The following is a 22008-nucleotide window of genomic DNA, read 5'->3' on the forward strand; positions in this document are numbered from 1 at the left end:
AATTGGAGCTCAACTGTCACCAAGGATATGTTTGGATTGGGCTCAATCGCTTGCTGCTGCGAGTAAAGTATTGAGTGAACACGAGCTAAAACTCCTTTTTCAAACTCTCAGTTTGTTACCACCTTCATTTGTAGTTATGCAAAAACATTTACACAAATGCCTTTTCAATCCAATTTCCAGCTGTTTCTGGGTACTGAATGATATGGTGCCCATTGTTTTCACTGTGTTTAATGATCAGTGTTTGGTGTTTTTTCTGCTGTTTTCATCACCAGAAAGCAATGATCGAATGTGCTACCCAGGGGAGTGGTTATGCCCAGGTAGTAAGGTGTGCATCCCAATAGGGAAGGTGTGCGATAACACACCCGACTGCCCGAATGCTACTGACGAGCAAAACAGCTCCAACAATCACACATGTGGTACGTCTGCCCCTCGTATACCTTCACATTGCAAAACCAACCGTGAGATTTCAATAAAATCCATGAGGGTATACTTTCTCATTTAATTGGAGAGAGATGCACGGTATCGATTGACTAAAATGGTAACTTTACTAGCTGAACTTGCTTTACGATTTGGTGCAAATTGCTGAACAAATTATATGAGCTATTCACATTTGATTTTCTCATTTCTGAGATGAAAGCTTAAAAGTAATAAAATTATACAAAGGTTAAATATCCCTTCACACGTGAGTTTCATGTTCTAGAATATCTTTCATCAACAAACCAACAAGAAGAAGACGTCATGCAGAGCACGATACTTGCAAAATCCATAAAACAAATTTGACTTCAAAAATAATTTGTGGTTGAATTCAATGACCAAATACAAAACTCCTCTTCAAATTTCAAGTGAATCGGATGAAAATTGACAATTTCAGAAATTCGGCCTATTATTGGCCTATGTTGACCTCAAAAACAAATGGCTTGCTGAATTCAGTGACCTGAAACATAAATCCTCTTCAAATTTCAAGTCATTCGGATGAAAATTGAGGTTTTTAGAAACCTCACCTCGGTTGTTGACCTTTGGCCGATGTTGGCCTTTTAACCTCAAAGACAACAGGCTTCTTCCTAATGACAAACTCTACCATGTGGTGAAGTTTCGTAAAGATCGGTTTAAAATTGTGACCTGTTGGCAATAAAGAGACAAACAGACAGACAGAATAACAAAATTGACTGACAAATATGAATGAAAAATCTTTGATTTTGCGAGTCATGAAGAATATATCTCTGATGATATCGCCAATCAGTCTGTTTCAAATACCTATGGCTAATCAGAGATGATCATCAGAAAGTTTGGAAAATTTACCTTAAAAATGGTACTTCCTGTCGACATTTAATTGCAAATTCCTCTTTTGTGGGATCCTCTTCTTTTTACGTATGGCATCTTGGCTGCCAGGTAGCTGTCTTTTTGTTGGGGTGCAGCTGTGCCACTGATGCTGTGCCCCTATTACCAGTTCACTGGTACTCATTTCGCTGACCTCGGAAGGATGACAGGCTGACTCATCCCCAGCTGTTGTTAATTCAGCGGAAAACGGAGCTCAAACTCAGGACCCTAAGATCCCAAGCCAGCCACCCTGACCACTAAGCCAACACCAGGCTTTTTTGTGGAATGATCAGGGCTGTTGGCAACATGACAGCTTGGTGGTGATTCGTCAACAATGTTGAGCCAATTCCACGGTATCGAAATGGGTTGAGTGTTCTGAAGTACCATTTGTTATTCCAGGAATGGAATCCTGCAGTATCCTGAGCTGTGAGTACCAGTGCCATGCATCACCCTCTGGTGGCTCTTGTCATTGCCCCCTTGGCTACATCCTTAGTGACAACAACGTTTCATGTGTTGGTGAGTGCAACACACGTTGTTAATTTGTTTTTGAAAGACGATGAGCAAATGCCACCTCTATCGAGGAGTAATGTTTTCCTCTCGAAGTTATCGAGAAAATGTTTATGAATTTGAAGTACTTTGAAATTAATTTACTTTAAAAACAACTCAAAAGAAAAACTTGAAGCTTTGAGATGTTTGTTTTATTTTCTGTGCTGGAAGGGAGTATTGTGGACTACAGACATACTGTCCTTGGTACTTTGGTGTGGTCTATCTTAATTTGCTTTACCTAACTAATAATTTGTGTTTTTGACTGTCATTTGTCATACTCAGATTTTGATGATTGCAAGATGTGGGGAGTTTGTGACCAACTGTGTGAGGACCGCCCAGGAAACCATATCTGTAGATGTGCGGACGGCTACATCCTGGAGCATGGCCGCCATTGCCGTGCTGATACATCTGGTAACCATTAAAATCTCCGTGTCTTTTATTATTATTTTCTCATCACCTCCCGAAACGTTATTTTGACTAATAAAGTTATCATTCATTTCGTCGATGTGTATGACAATTATATAAACATAATTTAGATGATAATTATGATATTTTGTCAAAGATGATGGCTTGGGAAGCTGATGCTGGCTGGCTTAAGCCTTCAAGTAAGATTTATCTTTTTCGTTTATTTCAGTTGAAGCACCATTTCTCATCTTTTCGAGTGGAAAAGACCTGATGAAGACTGACATGCAGGGCCAGGATACGCACACCCTCGTATCATCTGAAGGCCATGGTGTGGCCGTAGGAGTTGACTTTCATTACGAGAAAAAGCGAATTTACTGGACCGACACTGTGCAGAACAAGGTATGATGGTTTACAGAGTGAGTAGTTGTAAATTTTAAAACAAACGTTTCAGAAACAAACTACCCCGCCGGTTTGCATAGACCTTCATGGACTCGATGTTCACCGCATACAACATCCTTGTCACTTTTGACAATATCCACAACGGTTTTATGATGTAATAATGACAATTGCAAGTATCACAAGTGTAAAACAACAGTGGCAAAATATAAGTGCTTTTAATATAAAATCACTTGCTCAGTAAAGCATAATATTGTCGAATTATGCAATCCAATCAGCAAAATAACATACCAGAACATCCTAAGATACATGATAATCCCCATTTTCATAAAAATATGTTGGTGGGAAGTGTGCTTTGTAATTTTGAATAAGCGCAACTATTACAGTGGCGAACAATTACAATGGAAGAAACAACGGAATAATCATTACGATAAAAGCTAATCGTAAACAAGTTGACTTCCAGAACGCTTCATGTCAAAAGAATAAAATGACTTCATGAGGAGAAAAATTTGAGCAACTAAACGAACTTTACATAAACGGTACTGAACAGACTTCGCTCTCAGGCAGCATATGGCTGCGAGTTTGCATCATTGCTCGTGAGTACAGCTGATGCGGTGCCCCCTGCTGGTTATGGAAGTAATTTGTAATTTGTTCAGGCTGCCAGTGAAAATTCACCTACCCGGTAATCTTCTTCAAAAGACACCATAAGATCTTCAATGTCCACCAGCTTACATGATCATAAGACTTATCCCGGCTTAACATCCATCTGAGGGACCCTGCACTTTGTGATGCAACGACTTGCCTGCGAAATACCATTCCGACTGTTTATAGCCGCATCTGGAATCAAACTCAGACGAGACGGCTCGTGGGTACGTTTGCTACCTCTGCACCATCCTGTCAGGGCAACGAATGGGCTGAGGACTAGAACAAGAGAGAAGATAGGAAGGAAGAACCCAAAATAATAATTAAAAAAAACAGAAAAATTATTTTCTGTGAATTATCACAGTTGGAGCTAGGATGGTATATCTTTATAGCTCTTCCTTGGCTGCAGAATTCCACCCACGTCCCCTCCCATCTCCTCTCTCTCTCTGTGTGCAGACATGATGAAGTAAACACAAATCTGTGGGAATTTCAGAGATTCAAAATCCCATATGCAGGGTTGAATTTATGCAGCATCTCACAAAATCCTTGTAATTAACGTTAAAGTACACTTTTGTCTGTTATCATCCTGGTTCTGCACATACCTAAATGTGCAGCTCCTCAAATGTGAAATGTGGAGCATTTTGTACTCTCAGTAACTCCTGCTTGGTCACATAATCAGGCTGCCTTCAAAAATTGGAGCTTGTAATCAGCCACTGGTCAGCAGATGCCTTTTATGTCATTGAGGTAAACTGACCAACCCTTAACGCCCTGTCACACCTTGACGTTTTAGCCAGCGTATGGAAAGGTATCAAAATGTATGTAAAACGTTGGCGTACGCTGAACTATTGATGTTTTTTTCAGTTTTTTTGGCGTATTCATAACGAGTTGGACGTATGCATAACGTATTAGTAACATACACAGAACGTTTCGATAAGTTATCGATAACTTATACCAACGAATGCTTCGCGTGTTGGCGGCGTTCACAACGTATGCCCAACGATAGTGTAACGTATGCACAGCGCGCGGCAGCGTATCGCCGACGATCACGTGGCATAGCCTATTAAAAGGCTGCTGCTCGACGATTCAAGCCGCTGTCACACCTTGCCGTTTTAGCCAGTGTATGCCGACGTATGAAACATTTGTCTAAAACGCTGGCACACGTCGAATACGTTATGGGTACGTTTTGTATACATTAAGAGCACGCTGAAGCACGCTGGTATATGTCGTAGTACGCTGGCATACGTCATAGTACGCCGAGTACGTCAACAAATTTTCAGCATGTTGAAAATTTTTCGACGTATGCCAGTGTATGACTCGCGTTCCGCATACATTGGCCATAAGTTGTAGGCACGTTACACAATCGTTGACACATGTCGACAACATGTTACTGGTAAGTTACTCATAAGTCGAAACACGCCAAGTTGTTGTTTTTTTTGTTTGTTTGTTTTTTTTCCTTCGGCATGACGGTGATGTTGACACTTCCATTTCTAGTGCGGTTATAATATAATTAATAGGCTGCCGCACAACGATTTAAATCATAACCGCACTAGAAATCGAAGTGTCAACATCACCGTCATGCCGAAAAAAAACAACAACACATGGAGTCTGGAACACTGACGGGTTCCTCTTGTGAACCCCATTTTTATATCCCAATTCCCCTAAACGCTGCCAATACACCATTATACGGTAGCTGTAAGTTAGAAACACGTTCAGTAAGTTCTGTAGTCGTCCGGAAGACGTCAATCAAATACGTTACACATAGGTTCAAAGGACGTTACTCATAGGTTAGAAATAAGTTTCGGGTATGCTAAACATTACCTCGACGTGTTTCGACTTATGAGTAACTTACAACTAACGTGTGTCAACGATCGCGTAACGTGCCTACAACTTATGGCCAACATATGTCAGCATATGCCAGCATATGCGGAACGTGAGTCATACGCTGGCATACGTCGAAAAACTTTCAACATGCTGAAAAGTTGTCGATGTACTCGGCGTACTATGACGTATGCCAGCGTACTACGACGTATACCAGCGTGCTTCAGCGTGCTCTTAACGTATACAAAACTTACCCATAACGTATTTGACGTGTGCCAGCGTTTTAGACAAATTTTTCATACGTCGACAAACGCTGGCTAAATCGTCAAGGTGTGACAGGGCCTTTACGGTGTGGTGACACCTGCATTCGTCAAAGATGAATTGGCAGGTCATTCTGAGTCAACCCATGTTGATATTCATCATTGGTTGCGCATTCATCATTGTTTCATTACCATTGCATTCTTTTGCACCCAGGTCTTCGTGCTACAGCTGGAGACTATGGACGTGCAGACAGTGCTTTCTGATGCCCTGGAGATGCCTGAGAATATCGCTGTTGATTGGATTAGTGATAAATTGTACATTGTAGAGAGTGCGGTTAACCGTATCGACCTGTGTGACCTCGACGGAAAGAATCGTCTAACTCTGATTGCTCAGTACCTGGGAAATCCACGGGGAATTGCTCTTGATCCCACGATTGGGTAAGTAGGTTCACTCTGTGCGAGTTTACATGTGTCATTGTTATTGTTTAAATATACTTGAAGAATGTGTCATTTGTCAAAATATGCCCAAAAATGTGTTTGTGACGATGTTGGCATTTTGCCCAAAATTGTACGATGACCCAAATACATTTACTAAATGAAGAAAAGGAAAATAAGTTTTTTTTGGTTTTGATATTCATTATAACTGTTCTTTCTCCATCTTAACACTTCCTGGAAGCTTTTTCGTGCTCCCCAGAAGCACGTCCTTTGTGTGCTTCTAGATAGAAGCCGTCCCAGAGGTAGCCGTCCCAGAATAACCCCAGATGTGCTCATTTTCTCGAGCATCCACTATCCTAGGAGCATGGGCGGTAAACATGCTGAACCACGATGGTCTGGAATCATTTTTATTCAAGATGCACCATCCGAATGATGATGGCAATAAATTAGTTGCAAACTCTAATTTCATTCATAAATTTGATCAGATTGGAAATTTAAAGATTTCTTCTGCATTTCATGGGTCAATCAGTACTTTCCAAATGTCTATTTTGCATGTAACTTTAATTGGTCCTGTTTTATTTAGCTACACTTGCCACACACAATGATCTTTAACACCCCCCCCCCCCAGAGTGGTCCAAACTGTTACAGTAAAAAATGATGTTGGTCAAATTATTTCTCCACATACCTTATTTTTGTCCACTAGGGTTAACTTCCACATGTGTTGAATTTGAGTTCGATTTGCGGACATTTAGAGGTCACCCCAAGCATGTCCCTATAATATATATATACATTATATATGTATATATGGTTGCCAAATAGTTACACGTTTTGCCTCATGATCACAGGGAACTCTTTGAATTGCACTGTTAGGAAAACTAACCCTAACCCTAACAAAGGAAAAGATGGTCCAGAACCTACAGCGTCCACAGTTACCTGACTGTCCTCGGCGGCTACAGATCAAGGATAAAGGGGAACACCTCAAGTTGAAGGACCTTGTGACAAAAAGGACCAGTTCCTTCTTTGATGTTTTGATAAAAGGTGGAATAGCAACCTCTCAAACATTCTTGAAGAAACCTCCTGGTCAGTGGACAGATGATCCATTGTACAATGACCTTCGGGCTTTACTTGGTCCTTTCAGCTCAAAGTAGTAAATGACACTGCGGAACGGGGCATCAGCCTAATTCAAAAATATAATGAAACATTAACCAAGGATGAGGACAATTCCTGCTTAGACTGGTATCAAACCACCATAAGATGATCCCGACTCCAACTAAGGCAACAGTACAATCATAAATTGTTACGTTACAAACATTTTTATCATATCATATGTGGTACCCCTGATTTCGGAATAAAATGGGGTGAACCCTAAATATTGTTTTCTTGAAGAAAAAATTTGTGTGTTCTTTAGTTATATATGAAGACGTAAAAATAGCCTTGTGGAGAGAGGAAGTGTGCTCATTATTTTTTTCTGGACCACCCTACCCCCCCCACACACACACACACACACACACACACACACACACACATACACACATACACACACACACACACACACACACACACACACACACACACACACACCCCTCCTACAGGTTCATGTTCTTTACAGACTGGAGTGACAAGTGGGGTAATCCACAGCTAGAACGAGCCTTCATGGATGGGAGCAATCGAGTGCTGCTCGTTCGTAGCAAGCTGGGATGGCCTGCCGCCATTTCCCTTGACCTTGTTCTGCGTCGCCTCTATTGGGTCGACAACCGCTACGACTACATCGAGACCGTCACCTACGATGGACTCGATCGGTGAACTTTAGGCTTCCTCTCAACAAATCCTTCGCAAACATTTATGCTTCACATTTTTGGCTCACTTGGAACGTAGTTCTTGGAACGTGGAGCTTATGTGATCGAGCAGTGTCCTTAGGTGCGTCAGTCAGTGAGTTATTCCGTTAACACTTCAGTCATTATCGCTTAAACCAAACACAATTTTAATGAAACTTGGCCATAAGCTTCATATCTGATGACTAATGAAGGTGTATTGACCGCATCAAAATCTGTACTCATTTTGGGGGTATGCAGGAGGGTTTTGGACCCCCCCCCAAAAAAAAACCGAGGTATTTGCTCTCTTCTCCAAAATTACATGCACAATTTCAATGAATCTTGACCACAACCTTCATCACCCATAATGTTCCAAAGTTTATGGACCATTTCAAAATCTGCGCTTATTAAAGGGGTCTACGTGAGGGTTTTGACCCGCCCAAAATAGGTATTTGCTCTCTTCCCCAAAACTACTCACAATTTCAATGAAACTTGACCACAACCTTCATCACCCATGATGTTTGTTCGACTGCATCAAAATTTGTTTTTTTGATAAGCAAAAAAAAGGCAAAACTCAAGAAATTCAGGGTCGAAGGAGGTCTGCGGGGAGTTTGAGTGACTTATTTCTGATTCAGGTGAGCGTCAGGACAGGTGGTGGTCCGATGTTTTCCTCGAAACGTCAGTTTCTAAATGCTTGGGAACTCTTAGGCCTTCGCTTTTTTATTCCAAAATCTGGGCCCTTTGAACCTTATTCATTGATTAGAAATACTTTTAGTGGATTAAAATTTGATGACAGTTTGCACTCAGAGGCTCCAATTACTTTCATTCACTGCTGGTTTTTTTTGAAGGTGAGATGAAACAGAGTTTTCAGCTGGATGGTATTGGCCTCCTTACAATTTTACATTTCATGCATGAAGTCCACCGGCAGACTAGAAACTCTATTATTTGGATAAAAGGCTCGCCATATTTTTTAGTTTTATTTCTTCTGATAGTGTATTTCACCAAAGTATTATTCATAAGAAAAAAAACAAAAAAGAATTGTCCTTCCCAGCACTCATAGAGGAAGGAGCTTGCATCACTGAAACGTTGAGACTTTGAACAAATCGACTCTAGAAGGAATTTAAACTTGTGATGTCATGTGCTTTTCCTTTTTTTATATGTATTTTTGCTTATTAACATTAGGTTAGTGTCCAATTCCAAAAGGTGTTTTGTATTATTCTTTCTTTTTTTTTAACTTTAGGAAAACTATTCTTAGTGGTGGGGTGAATATTCCTCACCCCTTTGGAGTCACACTCTTTGAGAATCATGTCTTCTTCACCGACTGGACGCTTCTGGCACTCACCCGGGTGAACCGCTTCAATGGGAGTGACCCAAACGTGTTGCATCGGTCAAGCCTGTTGCCATATGGCGTTGCTGCTTACCACTCGGTTCGACAACCCCAAGGTAGGCCTATAATGTCTTGTTAATATGAGCATATTTCGGGTGAAAGTTAAAACTTTTGCACCCTCCACAGAAACCCATATGCTTGTGGTGTGCTTTCAATCCTGTGGAATTGCTGCTTACCTCCAGGTTTGTTGCTCCCAATAATAATGAACAGTTTTTCAAGATGTATCGCTCATGTGCTTTGATCTTCCTTAACATGAGCATCCGAATGCACTGTGTTACAATTTTGAAGTTAATGTGGCGAGTCTGGCACAAGCATGTTGGTAATGATCTGTACTGTCATACTTGATCTGAATCACTCATGTGGTGTACACATTTCTATTATGAGGAGCTGTATTGCTATGCAGTATTACATTATTATCAAAGGTTTTTTGACAACATCATATATACTTGAAATAGACCCTTCACACTTTCCTGTGTATGTTTGTCCTACAATGAACTAAATAGTGTGTGCAGTCTATGGCTGCTTGTTGCATAATTGCTGGGAGCACCGCTGTGCTGCTGATGCAGTGCCCCTTGTGTCCAGTAACTGGAACTTATTTTGCCAACCTCAAAAGAATGACAGGCTCAGTCAACCCACTTGGTGTTATTTAAAAGCATGACAGGAGCTCAAACTCAAGACCCTAAGATTCTAAGTCAGCCACCTTAACAATTAAGCCAACACCAGGCTTGCGGAGACATCATAGAAGTAACAAGACACCATGGTTTTTAAAGAATTTATTTATTTTACATTTGAAGTCTATTTGATCCATTTTCATACATGCACTAGTATTTGGTAGACTTTCCATTTGCAGATTTCGACGCTTTTACTCTTTCAGCCATAGAACGAACGACTTCTGAAATTTTCTCTCGTGGGATTTCTGCCCAGGATTCACGCAAACGGGTTAGCAATTCTGCCCATGATGTTGGTTTCCTGGACTTTTTCCACACAGCTCGATCTAATATGGCCCAGAGGTGTTCAATGGGATGCATGTCAAGAGACTGGCTTGGCCATGGAAGTTGCTTGATCCCATTTCTGTCCTGCCATTCTTTGGTCTTTTTTACAGTGTGGCATGGAGCTCCATCTTCCATGAACAGAGTGTTGTTTTTGACCATCTGACCAGTGGAGAAGACTGGGAGAAGTCCATCCTCAAGGATAGAAATGTATATTGTCGAGTTGATGTTGCCAACACACTTCACCAGCTCTGACCAACCAGCGCTCCAGATTGCTCCCCAAACCATCACTGAAAAACCACCGTGTTTGACAGTTGGCTGCAATCTGTTCAAAGTGAACTCTTGACTGGGAAGTCTCCAGACCCATAGGCATCTACTGTCAGAAAATTAAGCAAATTGGGACTCATCTGAAAAAATGACAGTTTGACAAAACTCCAAGGGTCTGTTGGCCATCTCGTCAGCCCACTTCTTTCTCCTTTGAATGTTGGCTGGTCTAAGAAGAGGTTTTCTCCGAGCTGCTCTCCCATCATAGCCCAGTTGATGAAGGTACCGCACGGCAGTTCTTGAGCTAACTTGGACCTCCTCTGCAATATCTGCTGCCTTGCAATGGGGAGTTTTCTCAATGGACCGCCTGACAGCTCGAAGACACCTTTCTGAGGGCCCAGATCGACCAGAATGAGAAGCTGTGGATTCTTTGCCTTCGCTGGTGAATTGCACAATCACCCGATTGACCGTAGAAAGTGGAATGCCAAAATTCTGAGCTATCTGACGCTGGCTCACTCCATCTTCCGATTGGCCAACAATTCGTCCTCTTTGAAAATCGCAAAGGTCGTGTGCTCCTTGGGATCGAGGCTTAGTTAATTGTCATACACGACACAGGAACTCGTTTATGCAAATAAATCGTTGAATATTAGTACAAATCGCTGAGTAAAACTTGCTTTATACAGATGAAATGAATAAATTTAAGGTGTCTATGTAGTTCTGTCATGTATCTGTGTGTCCCACAAGACAAAGCAGCATATGAATGCTTTTCAAAAGTGTGCTCTTGTGACATTCTGTATAATACTGCACTTCCTGTTTTTATGAAGTACTCACAATGAGGGTCATTGCATCTCCCAACATGACACACACCTTGGCATGCATCTGTGTTTGTTAAGTAGTTGGTTCAAAGTAAATGTGGTAAACCTCCATGACAGCCCAAAACTTTGACTTGAACCCAATTGAACCACTCTGTAATATATTGGAAAGCCACCTGAGTGTGAGAGTCAACATGTCGCAATCCATCACTGAACATTGGCTTTCAATGAAGGAGGAATGGTGCAATAATATGAGATCTCATTTGGAATTGCAAGGATACTTGTGAGTTCATAAGTCATCATATTTTCCCACTGTCAACTCTACATGATCCAACAGCATGCTTCTGTGTTGCTTTACCATATTTGCCCTCTTAAGCCAACCCTGCTCGTGCTAGCCAATGTAAAGGTATGATCTGGCCTCAAGTATGTCGATCTTTAGGTCCCATTTTCCTGCACCTAACACACCGATACGTACTTTCTACCTACCCATCTCGTGATCATGACCTCACGAATCCTCACCATGCCAGAATTAAATGCTTCCATTCCTCCCACAAATATCCTGCAATCATGACATTACCATTCCTCAAGGAGTCAGGTGTGGGTGCTTCTACTTCCCACACCTATCGTGTGACCATCACATCATTAGGATAGTCAAGAGAGACACCAAAACCGTTGAGCATTTTACGAGTTGTCAATGGACCATAGCATGTTCTTTCCATGGAAATATTTACATAGCTTCCGCCAAACAATGTTTGGTGATGCCTGAGCTCAAATCAGAAGTCCTTTCCATCCTCTATACCACAAAGTAGGTGTGTGTGTGTGTGTGTGTGTGTGTGTGTGTGTGTGTGTGTGTGTGTGTGTGTCGCCGTTCTTATCAGAAATGGCTCAACAGATCTTTGTCAAATTCTCAGGGGTTCATCAGGGAGTGTTTTAGGCAAAAAAAATTTGAAATACATTTTGTTAAAAGGTCCATATTTTGGGGAGGGGAATTTTTTTTTTTTAATCACTCAATGGTGCGGAAGCCTTTTTGATTAATTTAATGACAGTTATATTGAAGTATACGTACACATAAATAAATAAATAAAAAATAGCAGACATTTAAAGACAAATAAACTTCTTCCGGAAGTGGTCAAAATTGGTGGTACACCTTCTTCCTGAATGGCACCGGGGGCAAACATAACCCAGAAACATCAACACCACATTCACGAACATCAAATTCCACTTCGAAGGTAACACTTTTACAATATGCCTCTTCACCAATAATCTGAAGGGTGTTTAGAAAGTTCTGTTAACCCCTACGCACAACCTTATAAATTAATATAATGAACACACAAGAGGTATTAATGTAAATAATGAATATGCAAGACTCTTATTGTGATAAACAATCAAAATATTAGCATGAATATATATATATATATATATATATATATATATATATATATATATATATATATATATATTGTTGCGGATTCGCGCCCGCCGGCGTGCTGACGGCCACGTAACTCGAATCGCGGCACGTCGCCCACCGGACGGACAATCCAGTCGTGACCCTCTCGGACTAACGCCGGGAACCAGTCACGGGTGGACCTTTCGGTCTCACCGCGATCGAGCCAATCAGCCCCCGCGTGGGATAGGGTTGCTCGCCAAATTCGACCTACCTAAGTACCCACACGGAGGGTAGACCGGGCGATCGCACCTCGCCGCAGGTCGACTTCGGACACGGGCCACTTAAGCGACCCGTTCCGTACTATCGGGATAACCGAGCGGTGTTATCGTCGGCCTCGACGGTTCGATTAATTATCGGGCGTATTCAGCCCACTACCAACCCTTTACGTGAAGCAAGATGAGGATTCAATGAAGGAAATGACGAAGCGAAGCGGGAAACAGTTCAACACAAAGCACATTTATTCGCGACGAACGGAAAGCACACATATTCAATTCCACCAAAAGCACATAGAAAAGAAGAAGAAACACAATGCAATTTTACACAAAAAGCAAATGCGACAATGCAGATCTAATACCGATTACGCGAGCACACGGCAACACTTATACAATTTTACTTCACAGACGGCGCCGACAACACACCCAAAACCAAGGAAAAGAACACCCTCAAAGATGAGGCGGGCCTGAGGCCGATACCGGGTCGGGCCTACCCGTCTGGTGACGAGACGCGGAGCGGCGATGGTGCCTCAACTCCGCGGGCCTCGCGGACAGTGTCTGGTAGGGGGTGGGAAAAGGGGCCCCCTTGGTCGCACTATCTCAGCGCGGGGGGAAACAGGAGGGGGTTGCTGATGCTCGGGGTATAGAGGATCTCTACTCTGCCTCGAGTCCCGCGACGAGCGTCTCCACCTCGGCCAGGTCGCGCCGTCGGCTTCCCTGGTGTGCAGCTCCCTGCACGACGCGAGCACCCCCTCGTCTGCCCTCGCCGCCTCTCCACAGCTCCGTCTTCTTTGCTCCGACTCCAACGCACACAATGACGACCAACTCCTTCTTGCTTCTTCTTCCCAACTCCACCGCCCGCGAAGTCTTAACTCTCTATCATTTGACTGACGAACGCGGTCGCTTATATCAGCCCCGTGGCTTCGCTCTCTCATCTTTGACCCCCTGCCTTCGACCCTTCACCTCGCTCCCCATTGGCCCGAGAAAAAGTGGGCGTGAATGCATTTTGATCCATAAATTTGCATATAGCGACCGCCCTCCAACGCCCTGGAGGCGGGGCCAAATCGCCCCTCGCTCACCTATTGGACGGAACAAAAGTGGGCGTGTGTCGTTTTTGATCCGTTTTTGAAGTGGAAAATCCGTGGTTTTGTACACGCTGTTCGGCGCGCGCCCTGCACGAGTCCAACACCGGTACCCACAAGCGGCGCAAGAACGGTGGCGATGTGACGGTTGCGAGGTGTGACGTGAGGCGGCGCCGCGGTGGGTGGTTGATGTTGTGGTTGGTGGTGGTAATCATGGCGGTTGGTCCAAAATAAAGATAGTAAAAGAAAAACGGCTATCCTGAAGAGTCGCAGCACGCATAAATGACATGTATTCCCACTAGACAACGGGTTTGGGCCTAACTACACATATACTTACCGAGATACCTCACCTAAGGGACCTGAATGGTGGTTTGCGAATTTGGTAACCACAACAATATATATAATATATATATTCCGGACCCGGGGTCAGGGGCAAAGACCACAAAGGGTGATCTACCTCGGCTTCCCACCAGACTCTCCAGAATTGTAGACCGTTGCACATGAATATCTTTGTGTTGCGGCGGGTCGCTAATAGACTGTGAACGCCAATAACTTGACCGCGTGACTTCGGGTCTTCCATCTAATAAATACCGTTTACCTTCACGTCACGTGATCTAATTACCGGGGGACACGCCCTCGGTACACCTTATTCAAACCAGATCACCTTACCGGATCAGATTTAGCCGAGCATAACTGCCCAAGAATGTACCGGCTAGAAAACAGATCGTTGGGGAATAACGTCCCGGCGAAGCTCGAATACGAACCATGCTGGACCAATGGAAGAAAACACGAAAACGAGCTGGGAACATTTCTACACAAAGCATTTATTAAAAATCAAGCGAAGAAAGGTATGTGGCACAGTAAATGTTTTTTTTATGTACAGCAGAGATAGCAAGAAATTTGTGGGGTGCGACAAAAGGCAAGCAATTTACAAAAGCAAACACAGAGCAGTCTTATACCGTTAGAACTTCGACAATCTTAACCTATGCCACAACAGGCACCATCTCACACACACACACACACACACACACACACACACACACACACACACACACACACACACACACACACACACACACACACACACACACACACACACACACACACACACACACAGAAGATTAGACAGCCAGAAAGAAAGAGAAAAGATGGACTAACGGCCTCACAATACCTGTCGTGGTCGTTTCACCAACGCAACCCAGTATGCTTCTGGGGAGGTAGGAGGGAGAAATACTGGTGTCGGAGTGGGAGGTGTGGTGTGGTGCAATATGGGGTGCGGTGTTGTGCTAGAGGAAACTGTGATTGCGAATCAGTGGAATGCTCTTTTTTTGCATCCAAAGGGGACGAGATAGTGGGGTCGAAAGAGAGAGAGAGGAGAGAAGATGCGTGAGGCAAAATATTCATAACCTAGTCGCGCATAGGTCTGTGAGTGGAGCGTGTACCTCCGTGGAACGCTCCGCTTGAGCGTTCCCGCCTCAAGAGTCAGCGCGTTATCTCCTGCTGAATCACTTTGCTGGGGCTCGTGGAAACATGTACTCCGCACTGGTACCAGAAGAATGGCTATCACACACCAATCATGAGTATAGATCCATCGATGGGCAGACACCGAGGAGCAGTGAAGAAGAGAGTGGAGCAGAGAGGCGAAGCAGAGGCAAGGCAGGCAGGAGAAAAAGAGGGTGGATGGCTTCGCGATCCGCCTTTTATAAGCCCCAGGAGAAAGGTGGGGTGACGACCCGAAGCAACATGCCGTGACCCAAATCACACTTCCCTATTGGGTCACAGTGGTCCTCGCCATGCCCTTCCAGGCTCCTGGGGCCGGAAGCTGTCTCATTCACACATCCGGTGCGACACGGTCTCCCATCATACCAAACTCCATAGCAAACTCCCCGATTGCTGTTCCCGCAACCCCACCCCCCCCTCGTCACCCGTCCTGCCGTGTTCTGGCAACTGGATGAGGGTCGTATCAATCCCACGTCCCCATTCGGGGCACCCCTGGTGAGATGCGGTTGGTGCTGCTAACGTTCTTGGCTTGTCCCCACATCATGTGGTCCGAGTAACTTTAGCTGTGCAGCACGCCTCTGTTTAGTGACGAATTGTATCGATACAGAGGTACGAGGAGGCGCAGGAATATTTTTCCCATGTGCGGGAGATGTTGGTGATCGAGTTGGTGAGCGAGGGGTGAGCAAGGTGGGATGCCGTTGTAAATTGGTGCACAGATTTGAATGAAAGGGCGTGACATGAACGTGCTGTATAGTATCTATTGTGTTTCTTTCCCGGGATGGCTGCGCGGGTACTTGTTATTCATATTGTGTGTGTTTGTTTACTTCTTGCTTGATTTTGATTTGTACCATGGATAAAAGGAAAGAGTTGGAATGGAAATCAGGTTTGAATGGAAGATAGAGATACAGTTAGACCTAGCAATAAGACCCACACAACGCACTTCGTCCCGTTAACCCACTAGACATGAGAGAAAGATCTGACTGCACGAAGACTAACAAAATAACTGCCTAAGGATCACTGTATGTTGGGTGCCATTTTGCAGAACCGCAACTATATTTATACAGATATATGTCTGTACTGTTTATATATATATATATATATATATATATATATATATATATATATATATATATATATATATATATATATATATATATATATATATATATATATATGAAATGTACCAGTGTCGATGATGATTTTAGGAGGGGTGTGGGGGGTAATGGGACTTTGTGATCACTCTGTGAAAGGTACAGTACATTTCTCTGTGTGCGAAGTGATTTTGCAATCTCTTGGTTTTGAGTCTCTTGGTCATTTGACAGTTGCAATGCCATGGGGTTTCTGCAAATCTCACGGGATTGTGAGTTTGACAGGTGACCGTGATGGTCCATTTTTTTAAATCACTCCATAGTGTCTGAGCATTTTGTAGCCAGCAGGGAATATTAAATGATCCCCGACCCCATTCCTTAGTGGGTATGGGGAAGTGTTTTAGTCCCCCACAAATTTTTTTGCCGGGTAATACCAGGAAATGCCGGGTACCCCTGCTCGTCCACTATAAATGGATGAGTCGTGTGTGTGTGTGTGTGGGGGGGGGACTTGCTTTTTGTTGAATTCTGCTGGAGCATTCCATCCATCCATAGGGGCCATACTCTGTGCAGAGTGTTGGTGCTGCCAAAGCAGTCTCCTTAGCTAGTAGAATCCTGGACGGCTCACCACTCCTACACAGTATACCGGCATGCTGGCACTCATTTTGCTGACCTCGGAAGGATGACAGGCAGAGTCAACTCCACCTGGTATTAATTCAACAGCCGACGGGGATTTGAACTCAGGATCCGAGGATCCTCAGCCCCCACCCTAACCATTATGCCCACACCAGGCATACTTGCACCAACTTTGATATAAATCCCTTCAGTTCTCAAATTTCTCATTTTTCCTGACATGACATTTGACCTTTGAAGTCTTGTTCACATCATCTAATCAATTTATATATGCGTCATGATACATACTTGTACCAAGTTTGACGAGGAACCCTTCAGCTGTTCTCAAGTTATCACGGACTCTGACCTTTGACTTCCAATCAGTTCATCTTTGCATCCTCCTGCATACTTATGCCAAATTGGTCAAAATCCCGACACTGTTTCACAAGTTAGCACGGTGACATAGTTTTTTTTTTTACCTAACATGACCTCTGGCCCTTGACTTTCGACCTTTTGACCCCAAAATCCAATCAGTTCATCATTACATCATAATGCATATTTGTACCAAGATTGCACAAACTCCGCTACAAGGTTCATCAGATATCGCGATAATGAGATTTAACACGGTCAGACACACATATGTACGTACGTACGTATGTACATACTGGAGCATTCTGATGTGGTATGTGATGCAACCAAATGATCGTTATGATCTCTTGAGTTGATTATGCCAATTAACAACAAAAAAATCCTTCAGAATTCCAATGTTTTAAACTCATGCCATGTTAAGGTATATAAAGCAACTTAATATGTGCTTCTATCATGGCATCGCATTATAATTACAAAATAAATATCAAAAACAATCACAACATTGCAACAAAGCATATATTAATTAATACTAATAATATTTACAACAATAATAATCATAATAATAGTTGTATCATATGGCAATAATATAATAACGAACATATAATCCCTGTGCTGGCCTAAGCACATCTGGGCTTGGTGAAAGACAAGCTTCTGCACAAGCAGTACAGCAGGCAGGTGTGAAACAAGGATATGAAGACCAATGAAAATTTGGTCCAAATGGACCAACGGGACAACTAGTTGAATAAACAGATCAAGTAGACAAGTATTAACATAGATGCTTATTCTTCAACATGTTATTACCCTCTTTGGGAAGGGTATTGCGTTTGGGTCCATTTGTCTGTCTGTTGGGTGGTTGCTAGACTACCGTAATTCTCACGTTTTCCGTCTGTCTGTATGTATGTTCTGGACAGCTCTGGAGGCCAGAGGAGTCAACCAATTTTGATGAAACTTGACTGGTAGGTTCATACCAGGATCTAGTTGTATGCTTTTGAGCACTGTTGCTATGGACGCTACCATTGCCTAGCAACGGGACTTTGAAATTTTTGAAAAAAAAAATCCGAAAAATATTGATATATATTTTTCGAAAATCAAAAATCGGCTTCCGCGCTTTTATGCACACGAAAATCAACCTCTATGTCAAAAAATTTCAGCCCGATCCGTCAAAAACTCTATGACTAGTATGCAATTATATAGCGACCACCCATGTCGCCTACAGGCTTGTCTGTCTATCTGTCTGTTTATCCACACAGAACTTTCATATTTTTCTCTGCAACCGCTGGTTTGATTGAGACTAAATTTTAACCATAGGTGCGACTACTCATGTAGAATGTTTTAATCATAATTATGACATCATAGGTCACGTGGTGTGCCAGCCATGTTGGAAAAATTGGAAAACGTTGGACCTCTGTATCTCTGAAACCACACCAAGGAAAAATATGAAACGAGGCAAACGGCAAGCACTCCTCATGGGGAATAAGTGTGACTTTTTTATGACATCATAGGTGCCTTCATTATAACGTCATAATTGCATATGTAGAATGCTATATCAGTATATCTGATTAGAATGAAAATTTTTGAGGGTCATCTAGGGATAAAATGGTCCAAAGGAAAAAATTTGATGACATCATCGGTCACATGATTCGGCAGCCATATCGTTTTTTGTTTTTTTTTAACCTTCAAAAATCTTCTTCTCTGAAGTTGCTGAACAGATCACGGCAAAACTTTACATGTATGACCACCTACCCATGAGGAACAAAAAGGTCACACATAAGACGTCATAGATCACATGGTTTGGCAGCCATATTGGATTTACCCTAAAACCTATGTCTTCTTCTCGAGAATGGACAGATCAGCCAGACAGATCGAGGGGAACTTCACACAAATATTCCCCAAGCCTTGAGTGTACAAGTTTGTTCAGGAATCATTGACAGGTCACTTGGTTTGGCAGCCATATTGAATTAAAGAAAAATATTAAATAATGTTTTCTCTGGAACTGCTTAATTCATCAACATGAAACTTCAAAATTACGATCTAGTGGTGATGAGGACTACATGTTTTAAATTTCAACTTGATCGGACCCATGGCCTGGCAGCCAGAATTATTTAATTTTTTGATCTGGGTTTTTTTATTTTTAAAAAGTTCTTTTTTTGAAAAAGGCTCATTTAGCTGTGCCTGGATGAGTTTGAGGGTAGAGGTATATCAGCTCAAATGTGAATCCTATCCAGCTTCCTCCTGATGACTTCATCTTTGCTTTTTGCTTGTTCGGGTTCCTTCTGATGATTCCAACGCAGGACTGTACCTATTTGCTCTTCTATTTGATTTGAATCTAATTTATTTTAATCCCATTCTAAATTCAATTGAATAATAATGAAAAACTTCATGGGTCAGGATCAGGTGTCCAATCAAAGTGGGGTTGCATCAAAGCGGGACGTCGTGGTACCCAATCATCACTGCCAGTATTTATAAAGTGACAGTTCTAATTATGTCTCTTATTAATGACGAACCACACCAGTACACAAATTCCATGCAAAATACACCACACAAAACTACACAAAAACCACACAAAACAAGTTCTGGCGAGGGTCTGCAATCTCTGATTGCTCTTTTTCTTGTTTCTGTTTGCAGCACATGGCTGTGGGTAACATCATTAGATGTGGATGCAGTTCCCCTCTGTAGGCTGTAGGTGAGAGCAGGAATTTAAAATTTGACAAGGGTGCCAGCAATAACTCGCAGAGGATACATCTTTCATGTCCACTAACTAATGCCAGCAGACGGGATTCCCGGTTTAACGTAATGTGGATACTTAATCTAATTAATGCAGTCACAAACCTCCATACATCCCTTGGACTACAAACACACTGCTTAGCCTTGGTAAGTCTGCTCATCTGTGATGTATCAACTTCGTATACACAAATGTCTGCAGTATAGCAACATTGTACGTAAAAACACAATAAATCGTATTTCCATTGTACGTACATAATCAATAATTTCTAAGAGCTCCATGATACTCATACTGACCTCGGCCCCACAAAAGCTCCAACACATGTTCTCATGCCTTGGACCTTAAAGTAACATTAAAATTTCAGTTTTTAAGAAATTTCCAAATAAGATTCCTGAAAATTGAATATATATATATATATATTTTTTTAATCAAAATTATTTTGGTTCAGTGTTGATCACACCATAATGGATTCAAAATAATGAAATCTTCACTCCACCAAGGGTGGATGTCCAAAATGTCAGCTTCACTTTGCTACTCATCTGTTATGGACTTTTAGTTGATATATGTATGTATATATATATATATATATATATATATATATATATATATATATGTATATGTATATATATATATATATATATATATATATATATATATATATATACATCATGTGAGATGACTTTCAAACATCACAAACTTCTCTTTTGCATTTGAAGCTAAACTCGAAATTTCTTCCTAAGCCATGAGGCTCGCTTCTAAACATTATTCTTTGTCCTTGCTCTTATTTCAGTGACAAATCCTTGTGGAAGAAACAAAGGCGGATGCCAGCAGGTGTGCGTGCTCAGTCATCGCACAGATAATGACGGCTTGGGATATCGCTGTAAATGCCGAGTGGGATTCGACCTGGATGCTGATGGCTTTGGCTGTTCTCGTAAGTCTTTAATATTTTTTTTCTTTTTATACATGGTCAAGGCTCGTGGAAGAGCTCGGACACAGAACAGATCAGGATGCAATATACCAAAGGAAACAGCAGGAGAAGGGCCAACCTTGAGAAGGGTGGGAGGTGATTCAACGGGTGTAGAAAAGATCATGATTTTGGATGGGGGGGGTGACATTAGATGGTGGTGAATGGCTGTCTTGAAGACCTGGAGGGAAAAATGAGATTGAAGAGTGTGGAATGCAGTTCCACAGGCAGGAAAAAAGTGGAATAAATGAGTGAAGGTGATCAGTGGATCTGGATTTAGGCAGTTTCACGAGGAACATTTGCTGGTGGACTGCATGCATCCTGCAGATAACTGAAGGGGCAGGGGGGGGGAGGGAGGGAAGGGACAAAGCATGAAGAGAGTCGAGGGTGCTAGACCAGAAATGAGGTGGAAGAAGGCAGAGACCACTGACCTGTCAGCAATTGAGAAGTGATAGGCTCATTGACTCAGCTTCATCATGAGAGATTCCATTGATCGTGAAAGCCTTGATTTCCGGGGCGTCGAGCTGAGCAAGATGGGAGGCAGGGGAACCCACCTCGAGGGGAGAGCAGTATTCCATCAAGCTGTGGATGAAAGCCTTATTAGGTGGATAAGAGCTCAGGTGTGCCAAGGAAGGACTTTGCACGATGGAGGAAGCCCAGCCAGGCATCTGGCTTTGGAGGCCAACTTTGAAATGTGGCTTGCCCAAGAGAAATCATGGCTCGGAGTGAGACCAAAGAATTTGAGTGACACAGACAGACACAATGAATGGGGAATGGGATTTCTCAGGATTGAAATATTGAAAGATATATTTCAAGTGTTTGACCAGTTTGTCTTTCTTCTTCAATCTGCAATGAAACACTGCCTGCTTATCTGAGCTCCATTTCCACAACTGCAGTGCTTAATTGTTTTCTTTATTCTCGAAGCCCCTTGAA

The 22008-nt window shown here is 42.5% G+C and overlaps 1 protein-coding gene across 3 annotated transcripts in view; it reads left to right on the plus strand.

Moving 5' to 3' along the window:
* The window catches only part of LRP2 (LDL receptor related protein 2), a 350948-nt gene that overhangs the window by 40038 nt on the left and 288902 nt on the right, over positions 1 to 22008 (plus strand). For all 3 annotated transcript variants that reach the window (XM_085883670.1, XM_085883668.1, XM_085883669.1), the window contains exons 8-15: positions 273 to 416; positions 1717 to 1833; positions 2146 to 2274; positions 2498 to 2667; positions 5599 to 5822; positions 7412 to 7618; positions 8871 to 9073; positions 20902 to 21042. In XM_085883670.1, coding sequence (XP_085739796.1) covers positions 273 to 416; positions 1717 to 1833; positions 2146 to 2274; positions 2498 to 2667; positions 5599 to 5822; positions 7412 to 7618; positions 8871 to 9073; positions 20902 to 21042 — 1335 coding nt within the window. The remainder of the gene's footprint in view (positions 1 to 272; positions 417 to 1716; positions 1834 to 2145; positions 2275 to 2497; positions 2668 to 5598; positions 5823 to 7411; positions 7619 to 8870; positions 9074 to 20901; positions 21043 to 22008) is intronic.

The sequence above is a fragment of the Eptatretus burgeri genome, chromosome 1, assembly GCF_056783735.1.
Source record: "Eptatretus burgeri isolate ZD-2024b chromosome 1, Ebu_testis_v1, whole genome shotgun sequence".
Lineage (NCBI taxonomy): Eukaryota > Metazoa > Chordata > Myxini > Myxiniformes > Myxinidae > Eptatretus > Eptatretus burgeri.